Source organism: Staurois parvus, unplaced genomic scaffold, assembly GCF_062004578.1.
Source record: "Staurois parvus isolate SC_StPar_1 unplaced genomic scaffold, SC_StPar_1.0 ptg000025l, whole genome shotgun sequence".
NCBI lineage: Eukaryota > Metazoa > Chordata > Amphibia > Anura > Ranidae > Staurois > Staurois parvus.
This window is the reverse complement of record NW_028317821.1, coordinates 6,440,170-6,456,336: the sequence shown is the minus strand read 5'-3', so window position 1 is coordinate 6,456,336 and position 16,167 is coordinate 6,440,170. Positions and strand designations below refer to the sequence as shown.

Here is a 16,167-nt window from a genome sequence, read left to right as displayed (position 1 = left end):
ACGGGCATGGGAAGAGGAGACCAGGGAACTAGAGAGTAGGAGGTCTTGTGAGGAGCGGAGAGTGCGTTTTGGGTGGTAGATGGATACCAGATCGGTGATGTAGTTAGGGGCAGTGTTATGAATAGCTTTGTACGTCAATGTTAATAATTTGAATTTTATGCGTTGGGCAATCGGAAGGCAGTGGAGGGATTGACAGAGGGGGGTGGCGGATGCGGAGCGGTTGGTAAAGTGGATGAGTCTGGCTGCAGAATTCAGGATAGACTGAAGCGGGGATAGCCTGTGCTGGGGTAGGCCGGTGAGGAGGGAGTTGCAGTAGTCAAGTCGTGATATGATAAGGGAGTGAATGAGTTGCTTTGTAGTTTCTGGAGTTATGAACGGACGTATTTTGGAGATGTTGCGGAGGTGGAGTCTGCATGAATTTGTCAGCAATTGGATCTGGGGCTGGAAAGACAGACTGGAGTCTAGAATGACACCTAGTACTCTGGCTTGCGGGGTGGGGATGACGGTGGCGTTGTTGGTCGTGATGGAGAGGTCGGGGGGGGGGCGCGGGCTGGGGGGAACTAGGAGCTCGGCTTTGGCAAGGTTTAATTTGAGGAAGTGGAGTGATATCCAGTCTGATATGTCGTTCAGAAGGCTAGTGATTCAGGCAGAGACTGAAGGAGTGAGGCGAGGGGTAGAGAGATAGATTTTAGTGTTTTTCCTATTTAATACAGATACAGATATTACAGTGCATCAACTATCTGAAAAGCCCAGTGACTAATGCTGGATACACATGAGCCTAATATCGGCCAAAATAATCCGTTACAGTAGAAAACGGACGGCTTTCAGCCCATATGTACAGCAGACTATCCCACAGAAGCCCATCTCACAACCGGCTTCTGTTGAACGATCTTGATTGAAAGCCAGCAGCTGACCAGCATCGAGTCAGCGTATGAAAACAAATCTTACCCAAGCTTAACAGCTCTATTCACCGCATGGACACAGGAGACCCGTGCACTGGCTCTGGCTGAGGCATCCACTCCTCACAGCAAATATCCACCATACAAGTAGCCGGCAACTTCGAAAACTTCTTAATGGAAATCTTTATTGGTTACATAAATACAGGATCCATAAACTGACGCGTTTCTGCATCACAAAGCCTTATTCATAGCATACCCATAGCTTAGCGTGGCTTTGTGAAGTCGAAACGCGTCAACTTTTTGGATCCTGTTTTTATGTAACCAATAAAGATTTCCATTAAGAAGCTTTCCAAGTTGCTGTCTACTTGTATTGTGACCATCTTTGCAGCCAATGGCTATGAATATGGGTTTTTACCAAAATGTGTAAGTGGCTGTAACTTGCACACTGTTCCCTTTATGAATAAAGTACTTTTATCGGGAGGACAAGTTGCCGGCTCATGAGTCACCTTATACTCTGTGAATGCTGCCCAGTTGTGTTCTGGTGGGGAGGTAGTCCCCCTGTCAGAACACAATAGCACAGTAGGGAAGATCGCTGCACCAACATCGTTTGGATTAGTACAGCAATCTGTCAGTTATTTTACGTTCAGTTCGCTGGGTTGGAACGAAAAAAAACTTAGTGTGTGCCAGACTTCAGAAAACGCTTGGGCGTGAACCTTGTTTTTTTTTTTTTTCGTTTGTTTCTTTTTTTTGTTGCTTGTTTAATGTAAGTTTTTTTTTTCTTGTTTGATTTTTCTGATTATTCTTATACATAGATGTACCTGTTTGCTGCTGCTGTATGTGTTGAATTTACAGGCTTTGATACTCCAGAGCTGTGACAATTTCCTTTGTATACACTATTTTCTGCATAGTATTTTGCCTTTGTATTGGCTTGACAGGTATAATTTGTATATGCACTTTTTTTTTTCAATAAAGTAAGTTTAAGAACAAAAACATTCCAGCCTGACAGAGCTGTACATATGCTGTGACTGCGATGCTCCAAAGCCATGGCAATTTTAACATGGGCTGCAGGGTTTGACAGTTGATGCCAAATGTCCAACTCACCCATTGAGATCAATGGGGCTGCATCTCAATTGCAAACCAAATGCTTGGCAATTTAAAAGAAAAGGGCAGTAAGCATCACTGCCAGTGTGAAAGAACTTTAAATTAGTGTCTCCATGTAGCCAGATTATTCTTTGCTTTAAATTCTCAAAGCCTGGGATCCATAGCTAGCATATTTAAAGAAGAACTCCTAGCAAAATGTTTATTTTCCCCATGGGAAAATAGGGGATTGCAGAGCAGTAATATACTTACCCAATCCGAGCACAAGATCAGTCCTCGTGGCTCCTGTACCCCCCCGCCCCCACACACTAGCGGTTTTGTGAATGTACAGCTCCTGATGTCATTACATCCATGCATTGGTTCTGGATGTGAAGATGGCAGGAGCAGTCCACCACTAGACATGGGGGAGCGTGGTTTTCCGGAGGATCGAAGGATCAGGTAAGTATAACTTTTCGAGCAGTTAAACCATGCAGTGTAGGCACAACCACACTGCATGAGAGAACATTTTTTCATGGAGTTCTTTAAATATCCAGGTCACCCAAAAGTTATTTCTAGCTTTAGATGGTGTCTGGTACATTTTTCAGCCCAGGATTCCTATTTCTTGGACATGCCAACAGGGACATATCCCAGCCATTTTCACTGACTGTTCTTGTCCACATAGAAGTTTTACAGTGTTTCCCACCCAACTTTGCTTGTTCCAGCTCCCCCTTTTGCATGCTCCATACTATAAAACTAATAAGATGGGACCCCCTCATACTGACCACCACAGGTATTCTGATCTAGATACATAAGCACAAATCTCAACAATAAAGTCTCCAAAAGACATAAGAATCCAACAAGTGATAAAAACAATATCCTTATTCTCTGAATATAATCTATATGCATCCACTACTTAATGGTCCTGTAATCTATTTTTCATGAAATTATTTCTTACTGGGTTTTTTTGCCTCCTTGAAATGTGCTCTGTGAGCTCCCAAACCTCTAATTTTCCCTCTCCCTTCCATTTGTTTGAAACAAGTAGTGCACATTAGTTGCGGTCTTGTGCACTGCTCTATGCACACTACACATCACAAAATCCCAGAGTCCATAGTCCATCTCCATGAAGAGTGAGCAAGAGAGGGTGGCTATGTTCCTAAATGCGGTGGGACCATGGAGAACAAATGTAGCCACCCTCTAACAGGAAGTCAGATCACAGCAGCAAAAAAAGGAACTAGGACATTTGGAGGATGCTGAAAGCCAAAGAAGTATTTTTAAAGTAAGAGTTTAGTGTCACTTTAAAGTTGTTGTCAGGGGTGGACTGACTACTCATGGGGCCCCGGGCAATAGGGGATCATGGGGCCCCTATGTCCTTGCCCAAACTCAAAAAAGCCTATGAAAAAGGTACCAGGGGCATCTCATGAGGCCCCCTACTGACCCCGGGCCCTCAGGCAGTGCCCGAGTTTCCAAATGGTCAGTCCGCCCCTGTTTGTTGTAAAGACTGAACGTTTTTTACCTTCATGCATTATTTGCATGAAGGTAAAGAACCTTCTGTGTGCAGCAGCCCCCTCAGCCCCCCTAATATCTAACTGAGCCCCATCGCGATCCAGCGATGTGCACGAGAGCCTCACCTCTCCCAGGACTCTCCCTCCTCATTGGCTCCCACTGCTGTCAATCACAGCCAGTGAGCCAATGAGGAGAGAGAGGGGACAGGGCTGAGCAGCCGTTCTGTGTGTGAAAGGACACATTGCTCAGGAGCGAGCCTGCTTGGGGGCCTCATAGCAATCTGCTTGCTGTGGGGACACCTGGTAGGGGGGAGGGGCCAGGAGCACTCGCAGGGGACCCCAGAAGAGGAAGACTGGGGCTGCTCTGTGCAAAACCACTACACACAGCAGGTAAGTATGACTTATTTGTTATATATATTATTATAGAAAAAGTGTAGCACAACTAAAATGTGTATAATCCAATATAAATGTGCAATAATTTTTTTTTTTATAAAAAAGACAAACGCATGTAAATGTATCTAACGCATTTAGTGATATAACTGATGATATAAATAAATAAAGTGCAATGAATCCCAACTTTTCACTTTATCTATTTATATCATCAGTCATCAGACTTTGGATGCAAGAGTGGAAAATGCGTGTTGCCTGGCTGTGCAGGAAAATAGCCACAAAACTAGCCACACTCAACAAGATAGCACTATATAAGGTAAAAATCTTTCTGTATGCAGCAGATGCTCCACAGAACCCGATCTAGATCCAGAAATGTGCAAAAGAGCCGAGGTTCTCTTTGCTCTCTCCCTCCTCATTGGCTCAGAGACAGCAGTAGGAGTCATTGACTCCCGCTGATGTCAATCACAGCCAGTGAGAAAGGAGCGGGGGGGGTTGTCAGGGCTGAGCCGTCGGCTTTCTGTGTCCATTTGTGAACTAAAAATCCTTGTCTTTTATTGCAAAATTTGCTAAAAAGGGTATATAGCAGCGTGCAGAGGGTTCATCCAGAATTTCAAGTGTCAACATGTGGTTACATCCCTGTAGCACTTAAATTATATACATGTACACACTATTGGGATTTGAGCACAGGTATAACTTATTTCTGTTGCATTGCAGGTCAGTGGCCTGACCTGGACCTAGTAGCTCTTCCCCACTTTGTGTCTGTTTGCCCCATATTGGCAATGTGTCCACAGTAGCATTTGCAGAGCAGTGTAGGGCTGTCCATAGAGGGATTACTTTGATGCAGTTGGCCAGCATAAAGATGTAATACAATGTGTGAACTAAAAACCCTTGTTCTTTATCACAAAGTTTGCTAGAAAGGGTATATAGCAGTGTGCAGAGGGTTCATCCAGAATTTCTAGTGTTAACGTGGTCACACCACTTTATCACTTGATAAATTATATAGTATATCTTATTTCTGTTGTATGTCTATGGACACACAGATCCAGCTGGGGAGCGAGCATGCATGAGTGCCCCCAAAACAATCTGCTTGCTATGGGGGCACTGGGTAGTGGGAGGAGCCAGAATCACCTGCAGGTGACCCAAGAAGAGGAGAATAGGGGCTGCCCTGTGCAAAACCATTACACAGAACAGGTAATTATAGCATGTTTGTTATTTTTTTAAAATGAAAAATGTTCCTTTACAATCACCTAAGATCAGTTAACCGCTTCTCAACCGCCCTATAGCAGAACTGCTGCTACAGGGCGGCAGGGCTGCACAAAATCATGTATATATATAGTGATTTTGAATTTCCAGGTAGGGGAAGCGTGCCGCCCTACCTGCGCTGCCATTGACAGCTACAGCTGTCAATCACTGGTTCCCGGCCAGGAATTCCCCGCCGGCACCCAGAGATTGCGGAGGAACACTGACAAGGGGAGAGGTCTGCATGTAAACAATACAGATCTCTTCCCTGTCAGCACCAGCACCTTGGTTTGCATTTGTAATACAAAGCAGCATGCTTACACAGTAAAGCACACAAAGACAAAATAGCAAAACACACACAGCACACAGCTAACCCTTTGATCCCCCCAGATGTTAGCCCTTCCTGCCCAGTGTCATTAGTACAGTGTCAGTGCTTTTTATTAGCACTGATCAATGTATTAGTGTCACTGGGGATGTCAGTGGCAGTTAATCAGTTCCCCCCAGTGTTAGAATGCCCGCCGCAGTCCCGCTATAAGTCGCTGATTGCCGCCATTATTAGTATTAAAAAACGAAAGAATTCCAGTATATATACCGCCATTTATAGACGCTATAACTTTCACGTAAACCAATTAATTTACATGTATTGGGATTTTTTTTAGCAAAGACATGTAGCAGAATACATTTTGGCCTAAATGTATGACAATATTTGATTTTTTGAATTTTTCTACTGGACATGTTTTATAGCAAAAAGTCAAAAGAATTGTTTTTGTTTTACAAAATTGTCGTTTTTTTGTTTATAGTGCAATAAATAAAAAGCGCAGAGGCGATCAAATACACATTGGGATTTTTTTTTCAGCAAAGACGAGTAGCAAAATACATTTTGGCCTAAATTTATGACAGAATTTGATTTTATAAAATTTTTTTACTTTTTACAGCAAAAAGTCAAAAGTATTTTTTTTTTCAAAACTGTCGGGTTTTTTTTGTTTATAGTGCAAAAAATAAAAACCGCAGAGGCAATCAATAACCACTGAAATAAAATCTCTATTTGTGGGGGAAAAAAGGACATAAATTTCAATTGGGTGCAGCGTTGCATGACCACGCAATTGTCAGTTAAAATAACGCAGCTCTGTATTGAAAAAAATGGCCTGGTCAGGAAGGGGGGTAAATCCTCAGGAGGGTAAGTGATTAAACAATAGTCTGTTGTTTGGAGTCAAATCGTCTCCGTTAGCCCCGGAGAAGCGGCTAATGTAATGTACTAACTTCCTATTAGTCACAGATTAGCATGTTTTGCACAGGCTGTAGCTAGCTGCATGATGCCTTTCTGCTCCAGCCACATATCAAATGATTCCACTACTTTCAGTGATGGCATTATTCACTTTCCTTCCATTGTGACTACATCCCCATACAATATTAATGCTGCCTGCACTCTTCAAAATATATATAAAATATAAAAGCTCTTCCAGCTCAAAGAGGCCTAACTGTCCCTAAATGTGACAAATTAAAAATTTATAGTGCAGCACATCACCACTAAGCCTCCATTAGCTAGTTAAGCTTTCTATAAGGAAATGGCATTTAGAAGCGTCCCAAATGATCCAATTACTTGCTTATCTGTAACTGTATCCAGCCCGCCCAAGCTGTAGACAAATCCCCAGCATTAATCTTTCTTCCCAGCCCAGGAGGACACAGCTGATCTAGTAGAATCTAACAACAGCAACAAATAAATACGAACATCATAAGGTCAGGGAAAGGCTGCCATATTCCTCGGCGTTTTGTCAGCAAGTTTTTTTTTTCGAACATCAAAGGTTCACTTGACAGTAACACTTCATGAGTCTAAATAGCTCAGCATTAAATGCAGCACGTCAATAAAATAAAGGTAGACATAGGGTTCAGTTCATCAATATTAGAACGTTCATCCGCTTCCATCTGTGCAAGTATAGCATCGAATATAATGGGCAACCTGGGGGATTCTATGTATCTTTTATATACCAAGTTTCTTAGTTTACTTCGTGGTACAGTTTTCAAAGTCAGTAATGGAGCTCGGGAGAGAGATTAGCTTGATTTATATACAGATATCCTAAATTGACACAGAGAAAAATGATATTGGTTTCTTTTCACACTAACGTTTATTTAGTAAGGAACACCCTCTAGCCAATTACAGTATGTTCTAAATCAGCCTCTAAACCAGGGTGCCCTGGCACCCTGGGGTGCCTTGAGGTTTCTTCAGGGGTGCATTGGCCTTGTCTATAAATTGCTCAAAACTTGTATACAAGCCAGTGGGTGGGACAAGCTTGCCTTTTAGTTACACAAAGCCACAGGTTTTCATTGTGCACCATTACGACCTTCTAGCTGCCGCCATCCTGAAAACCATTGACATCATCAGTTGATAAGGAGGATGTCATCTGTCTGCAGAGCATCCTTGTTTGACTCTCCCCTACCCCTCTCCATCAGTGCTGGGGTCACATTAGCTCAGTGATGGAGAAAAACTGAGGGAGAAGAGAAACATAGGAATACTAGTCAGTACCAGTGTGCAAAAGTGAATTTGCTTTGGAAGAATAAATCACCTCCAATGTTGGGTGTTCTATATGTGTGTGTGTTGCTGCGTTATATAAAACTATTAGAATAGTTTTTCACGTTTTAGAAAGGGGTGCTCTTTTAAAATGATAGACAGTCTACAGGCACCCTATTTTAGAATGGGGTGCCTAAAGACTGTCCCTAATTTTAAAGGGTGCCTTGGGACTGTCCCTAATTTTAAAGGGTGCCTTGACTGAAAAAAGGTTGAGAAACACTGTTCTAAATTATACCCATCTTCATTGTCCTATACTTTGTACTACCATATTAAAGTGGAACTCCAGGCAAACAGCTAACCAAACTGATAAAAGACACACCCTACAAAGGATCTGTATTTCTGTCCTTTAAGTTCTGAGACTAAGGGCTCATGTACATGGGGTGTTTCGAAAACTCTTCTGAATGATGGAAACTGACTGCTGCAAAACGTAGGTTAAAAAAATCAGTTTAGCCGTGTTTATGCCTTCCCAAATGCCCAGAATGCACTGAAAAATAGTAAATAATTAACTATTTCAGACATTTTGAGAGAAATAGAGAGAGCAGAAGCAGAGAGAGCAGTATGTGTTGAGATGACCTGTCTTTTCTGGTTGTATTCACTATGGATCCCATCATGAACATAATGCAGCACATTCTACCATTTTTTCCTTCATGCGAAACCTGCAAGTGACTGTGCTGGTGTACTAGATCCATTTGAATACATGGAAAACGCTTTGCATGCATTTTTGATGAAGAAAAAAGGCTCTGGACAGCATCTGGATATGGAACAGTTAAAAAACGCTTCTAAACGCAAACACTTATAAGCGCGATAAACCGTATTTATAAGCATTTGGCATTTGAAACACTGGTTAAATCTACTCCTGAACGCAAGTTTGGTGCGTTCAAAAAAACGACTGTAAACTCAACTTCCTGTAAACGACTATGTATACACGGACACATAGGTAAACATTAGGGAGAGTTCAGGGGCTGCTGAAAAAAACGCTGAACAGTTCCTGAACGTCAGTTTAGCAGCTGCAGTGTACATGAGCCCTAACACAGCCCTACAGGGTTGTACTGTCTGGCAAGTCAGGAGACCTCATTTTCTCTGCTTTTACAGTAGACCTACAAAACTGTGGTATTGACAAGTTGAACTATATGATAGGGCAGCCTTTCTCAACCTTTTCAACACAGAGGAACCCTTGAAATAACTTTCTAATCTCAGGGAACCCCTGATAAAAAATACTATATCTACAACTCATGGTACATAAGTGTGATGGTCAGTGGGAAGAATGCTCCTTACACTTGTGGTCATTGAGAAGAATGAACCCCTTACTGATACTGTATGTAGCTAAAAGGATCAATGATGTCAGTGGGAAATTATCTGAGAGGTAGAAATTGCTCATTGCTAATGGAACCCCTAGTAACCTTTGGACGAACCCCAGGGTTCCATGGAACCCTGGTTGAGAACCCCTGTGCTAGCGTTTTATAACCCTCTGGAACTCTAGTGTTTACCCACACAAAGCTCATCCATATTTCTGTAGCTATTATAAAGCCAAATTTTACATTTACATAATTAATTATTAATATTATTATTATACAGGATTTATATAGCGCCAACAGTTTGCGCAGTGTTTTACACAATGAAGGTAGACATTACAGTTACAATACAATTTGGTACAAGAGGAATCAGAGGGCCCTGCTCCTTAGAGTTTACAATCTAGGAGATCCATTATTATTAAGGGAACCCATCTCCAGTTGGCACCTGTAAAAACTGGAATCTTCCATCTTGAATTGTTACAGTAGTGCAGTCAATATTTCAGTCGGGGTATCTTTCCCTCACCGCCTCTAAGACTGAGAATCAAGCGATCAAAAACTGCTGATTGCTCAGTTCTCAGTAAGGTTGGCACCTCATCCCTTTAAAACTGAACACATATTAATTACGCAGGTTCTGTGGTTGATTTAATGCAGAACCTTTGTAACTAATATGTGTTCGGTTTTAAAGGGATGAGGTGGCAACCCTAGTTCTCAGTCTTCAGTGAGCAGGCAGTGGTGATTGTCAGTCATTGCTCTCTGCTCTGCCCCTCCAGCTCACTGAAATGCTGGGCTTTGGAGAGGCAGGGATGGCTGGCCAGCTGCCGGTCAGGAATCTGGGTGGACCCTGAATTTAAAGTTAGGATCTGAGGATCTCTCCAGAACCTGGACCAGCTCAGTGATGTCAGTCAACAATGGACTTTAGTCTGCTGTCGGCTGAAAATAGGTCACAGGAGTGTAAAAATAAGTGCATTCCTGTGACCTACAGGAGAAGTAGGACCAAAAGAGATTTACCACACTTCTCCTTTAATTGAGTATTTTATCCTCCTTTTCCTGTACAGAGAGGGGGAGATTTACTAAAACTGGAGCCCGGAGAATCTGGTGCAGATGTGCATAGTAGCCAATCATCTCCTAGGTGTTATTGTCAAATCTTCATTGAACTATCTGAATTTAGAAGCTGATTGGTTACCATGAACAGCTTCACCAGATTTTATGGGTTCCAGTTTTAGTTTTCAGTGTCCCCCGGACGCATCAGCTTCCACAGACTCTGGATTGACATACGTGCTCCAACGATCTAGAATTCAAGTGAATAACAGCACACACAGCTATGCACTACTACACGTTTTTACAAATTCCCATTTCTGGTTGGTTCTTATAGACACAGGTTCACATTTTAGATGAAATCCAGGCAGATTTGTATTTGTAAAAGCACAAATGTATGCAGATCTGTATTCATTAATACGTCATTAATTTAAATGCAAGAAATGTATCCAAATTTGAATGTGTATTCGCTTCTTACAGTGTACTGCACAGCAGATCACAGAGAGGGAGGGGGAAGTCAGGAGTCAAGTGGGTGTGCCACAATGCAAGGAGCTTGCTGTTTGGAGGAGTAAGCAGGGTGATAGAGAGATAAGATAATTATTGCTTCTCCTTTTAAAATATAAATGTATTCTTGGGGCCAGAGCTACAGCTATACTTTTCAGTCCACCAGTCAAAAGTCTTTAGAGAAAGAGCATTTGAACTTCAGAGTATCTTGTGATCCATTGCCCCCCCCCCCCCTCCATCGCTCCCCTCCAGCATGCTGATGGAATTACTTTCAACCATGAGAAGGTGTTTATACAAGGATAAAAATAATCATTTAAATAATCTTGTGTTTTGGTGCTGCCCCCTATTGTCACCCTATGCACAAGTCAACAAATGCCTTGTAGTTAAAGCAGAACTACACAGCTTGGCTCTGAAGAAGAGGTACAACCTCAAAATGCGTCAGCCATCAGCTATCCAGAGGTCTACAGTCCCCCACCAGACTACCTGGTATTGGACCACACTGCATTTCTTGTGACATGCTCTCCATTTGATTTTATTTCTCTTGTGAGTATTTGACTTTTTATCAATACATTTCTTTTTTAAAGGTAATTCACTAGGCCCGTGTGCCCTCTTTTTGCCTTTTCATATACAGAACTACACAGCACCTCAGCAAATAAACCAAAACAATATTTAATGCATTTGTAATATTCCAAGCAACCTCCCCCATCCATCCATCCATCCATGTCTTCATGCTTTCGCTTTGAAAAATACCCTCTAGCATTTCTGGCCATGGCTATCTTGAGTAAGGGCAGATGATTCATGTAGCATTTACTTCCTGGAATCCATCTGTCCTTAGCTCATACATTCAGCTGGGAGGGTGTGCTTAGCTCAGAAAACCCTTCCTCTCATCCTAAAGGCACCTGGGATGTATGCATGCGCAGACTGACAACTCATTGGGCCCCCGGGCAATAGGGGATCATAGGGCCCTTGTGTCCTTGCCCAAACTCAAAAAAAGCCTATGAAAAGGGTACCAGGGGCACCTCATGGGGCCCCCTACTGACCCCAGGCCCTCGGACAGTGCCCGAGTTTCCAAATGGTCAGTCCACCCCTGGATGTATGATGTCACTTGCCTATGCCTGGAATCCAGGAAATAAAGTTTAAAACAAGTAAATATGATATACTTTCCTATCTATCTATTTACTAATGCTAGCAGCATGAGGATTAAAAATAGTCAATGTTGATTGAGAGAGTGAGTCTGGGTTCACACTGTTGCGGTGCGGAATTTGCAGCGGTTTCTGTGCGAATTTTGCATCGCATCACAATCGCACCCATGCGAACCATTGCAGTTGTGTATGTTAAGTTAACAACAACCCAAAATCGGTCCGCAAAACGTGGTGCTTTGTAAAGAATCGGATCGCATGGGTGTGAATACACATGCGATACGATTCTAGTGCAGACCAAAAAAGGGCCCTGCATCTTTTTTGGTGCGGAATGTGGTGCGATTTGAGCCATACAAAATGTATGGCTCAAATCGCACCGCACAGAATTCACAGGAAAGCGGTGCGGTTCCTGCGCAAATCACATGCGATAGGCCGCACCGCACAAGTGTGAACCCAGGCTGAAGGTCTGCTTTAATACAACTCTGCTTATATATCTAAGTTTATTAAATAAATAAAAATGAGAATTCTAAGCTCAGCATATTAAAAGAAAATATCCAAGCATGGATAACATGTATCAAAACAAATAGTATCTTTACCACGTTGAGTCAAAGTGTTAAAAACATTGTTACCGTGTATTTTTTGTAAATATGGAAAGGCAGCCATATTTGCTTATTACATAAACAGACTTGCATTCATGCTGACCCTTTTTTCTTACTAATAACGACAAACTGAAAACAATACGCTATTTGCAGCCTCTAATGATGTCAAATAACCACAATGCAATTAGTACACAAAAACCATGCCATCTCTTTTCTAGTGATAGCAAGTGATAGCATTTAACTCAGATTTTTGTTACTAATGGTAAGAAAGAGGTACTTTTCATCCAAAACATTGTGGTATTTGGTAATGTGCCTTAATGATTAAAAATAAAAGTGAGATCTTTTTATGATAGGTGCACTTCAAACTGAATTCAAATAGTGTATTTCATAAACTACTTGTACCAGACATTCCAGAAAAAAATCATATATGTACATTTTAATCAATTTCTTGTCCTACTCTGACCTGTGTACTCAGCTATATTCAAGACCATTTAAAAGCCTAATCACTGAAATTGTAATGTAATCATTTCACCCTGAAGAATCTGTAAAATGATAATTATTTGAATAGATTACTATACACTTATTTCGGACACTAATTTTTATCAAACTATATCATTAGGAAGCAAGTGGTGAACAAATGTACCAAAAAGTCCCATGTACACAGTGCACAGGATCAGAAAAGCAAAATGTCAAATATCTACAAAATAAGCTGTAAAAGAAATGTATTAAAGAAACATATGCAAAGCAATGTATATAAAATATATTCTACAAACCAGCTTCATAAGAAGGAAAACTATAACAATTATTTAGAGAGTCTAAAAAATCTGATGTCAAGCAGATTTCTTTAGCTGATTAGGATGCAATGGGGATGATTTACTAAAGGTGCATAGATTGTTTACTTTGCAAGTCTGGTTGCTCCAAAGCTTAGTAAATGAGGTGAAGCTCTGCTGACTTCCATCATCCAATCATATGTAAGATAAATGCTGTTTTTTAATTTTCCTTTTCTTTTGATTGAGTATTCTGCTTCACCTCATTTACTAAACTGTGGAGCAACTGCACATACAAAGTGCACAGTCTATTTGCTTTTAGCAAATCAACCCCAATGGCCATTTTTCTTTAGATCACCTCACAATAGATCCCAAATCTTAACACCTAGCCTTGATGTCTCTCAACTCTTGCTGCAGCAGAGAGAGTCTCACTCCTCCAGCTGTATGATCTAATAAACAAAAATACAAGTGGGAGCTTCCTTATAATTGAGTTGATTTACACAAGAATAAGAGGCTGTTCACTTTGTAAAAATAATTTTTGTAAAAAAAAAAGTGAATCTGTATTCACATTGACTACCAAAACATGGACCAGGGAAATAAAAAACAGAATTTTTGCTAGAAAATTGAGACTGAGTATTTAAAGTGGAAGCTGCTTTATCTTCATCTCTCTTAGATTGTAAGCTCCATGGAACAGGGCCCTCCTATCCCTCTTGTATTGAACTGTATTGTTGCTGTATTGTCTCCCGTTATACTGTAAAGCACTGAGTAAACTGTTGGCGCTATATAAATCCTGTATAATAAAAATAATATAAATCCTGTATAATAATAATAATATAAATCCTGTATAATAAAAATAATATAAATCCTGTATAATAATAATAATATAAATGCTGTATAGTAAAAATAATATAAATCCTGTATAATAATAATAATAATAATAATATAAATCCTGTATAATAAAAATAATATAAATCCTGTATAATAATAATAATAATATAAATCCTGTAAAATAAAAATATTATAAATCCTGTATAATAATAATAATAATATAAATCCTGTAGAATAAAAATAATATAAATCCTGTAGAATAATAATAATATAAATGCTGTATAATAAAAATAATATAAATCCTGTATAATAATAATAATATAAATCCTGTATAATAAAAATAATATAAATCCTGTATAATAATAATATAAATCCTGTATAATAATAATAATATAAATCCTGTAGAATAAAAATAATATAAATCCTATATAATAATAATAATAATAAAAATGCTGTATAATAAAAATAATATAAATCCTGTATAATAATAATAATATTATAAATCCTGTATAATAAAAAAAATATAAATCCTGTATAATAATAATAATAATATAAATCCTGTATAATAAAAATAATATAAATCCTGTATAATAAAAATAATATAAATCCTGTATAATAATAATATTAATCTTCATTAAACTCAATGTTCACTTTCAAAGGAAATTTTAGTAAAAAAAAAAGTAAACCTCTGTTCACTTTAAACACTAAATCATGGGTGAGGGTAATAAAAAACAGGATTTGAGGCAAGAACATGATTGAGTATTCAAAACAGAAGTTGATTCGTTCACTTTGTAAAGGGAATTTTAATTAAAAAAAAAAAGTAAACTTGTGTTCACATTGAATACTGAATTAGGGCAAAGGTAATAAAAAAATAGGATTTTTGCAGGCACATGAATATTTAAAGTGAATGTAGCTTCACCTTTACTAGGCATAGTGAACATTTACTTTGCAAAGTGCTTTAGTAAACCAACCCAACTTCAGGGTAGGAATAAAAAAAATTAGATTCAAACTGAATTTCTATTTGAAATGGCAATGTCCATTTTCGATGGTGTGACTCTTAAAGAAACACATTAAAATTCCCAAGACTGTTTTAAAGCAAAATGCAAAACAATATGCTATGCTAAAAAAAAAATAACCTGAATGTACAGTTCCCAGCACTATTATACTTCTCTGTTCCCAGCACTATTATGCTATATAAAGCAGATTATAAATGTAGAAGCTGAATGCAGCATGATACAGGGTAATAATCATATATAATTACGTGTATCTTTAATGCCATAGGCTCCATCCACAAAGCTTTAGCACAAGAATAAGAACTTTATTTTAGCCGTCAGTCGATAATGTTCAAATCTCATTGGACTTTTTTTTTTTGAACAAAGATCCTTATCCTGGAGTGTTAGCTTTGCTAAATGAGCCAAATACCCAGAATTAATAGCTGGCATCCCTCAGCACGCTGCTAAAAACTAGCTATGTCAGGAATGACCTAAAAAAGAATCCTGTTCGGAGGAAATAAAAGGAGTCAGAGAATGAGACAAGCTTCCAGTAAGGGAGGGTTACCATATCCAGACAGGGGGGACCCCCTGCTCCTGCTGTAGGTCCTGGCTGGGCTGGCTGGCATTGATACAGCTGTCTCCGGACGGGAAGAGCTGCAATGGATATCCCCAGCATCGCTCAGCGGATTCTTTATATTCAGAGACTTGTAGTGCCTAAGCTCCAGTCCTCCTCCAGCTAACTCGTGCAGAGGGCTGCATTTAGAAGTCAGCTTTCTCTTGTGAGAGCAGTGCATGCTTGACTCATGCTGCCTGACCTGCTGGAAGTCTCCTACAATAGATTCCCTATGGCTAGCAGCTTCTTGATAAGGCAGCCCTGATGGCACTCACGTGTCCTTCCCAGACCCTATTTCAAAAGGAAAATCCTCTGTGCTGGGTCAGGTTTCCTTCCTCATGGTAGAATGGAGTTTTAGCGTTTCCCCATCATTTATGATGTGCCCACTCAGAAGCTCCCCTTTACATCACACACAATGGATGAATTGGGTGCTCCCATATATAAAATCCTAGGAGCTGCTCTGGAGTCCTGCTGCTGGCCGGTAGATAGCAGCACATCCGCTCGGAGTCTAGCTGGTGCACAAAGTCCTGAGTGGGAAGTACAGTGATGGGTGGTGTTAATTTCACGTGGCCAAGGGAAGGCTTGACTTCCATACCATGCAACTGTCAAATGAGAATGTTTTAGCTTGATTTGAGGCTCACAGGGATGCTGTCACTAAGAATAGAGCGCTTGAAAGTACTGCAGTCTATTAGAGGAATATGTTTATACAGAAAGTTACTGGATTA

At 40.1% G+C, this 16,167-nt stretch overlaps 1 protein-coding gene across 2 annotated transcripts in view; it reads right to left on the bottom strand.

The window, feature by feature from the left end:
- ANO4 (anoctamin 4) overlaps positions 1 to 15,789 on the bottom strand; it is a 273,092-nt gene extending 257,303 nt beyond the window's left edge. The window contains exon 1 of one of the 2 annotated variants that reach the window (XM_089694243.1): positions 15,395 to 15,789. In XM_089694243.1, the coding sequence (XP_089550369.1) occupies positions 15,395 to 15,623 (229 nt within the window). In that variant the 5' untranslated portion in view covers positions 15,624 to 15,789. The remainder of the gene's footprint in view (positions 1 to 15,394) is intronic. The other variant, XM_089694247.1, reaches the window with a different exon arrangement.
- Between the last annotated feature and the right edge of the window lie 378 nt (positions 15,790 to 16,167).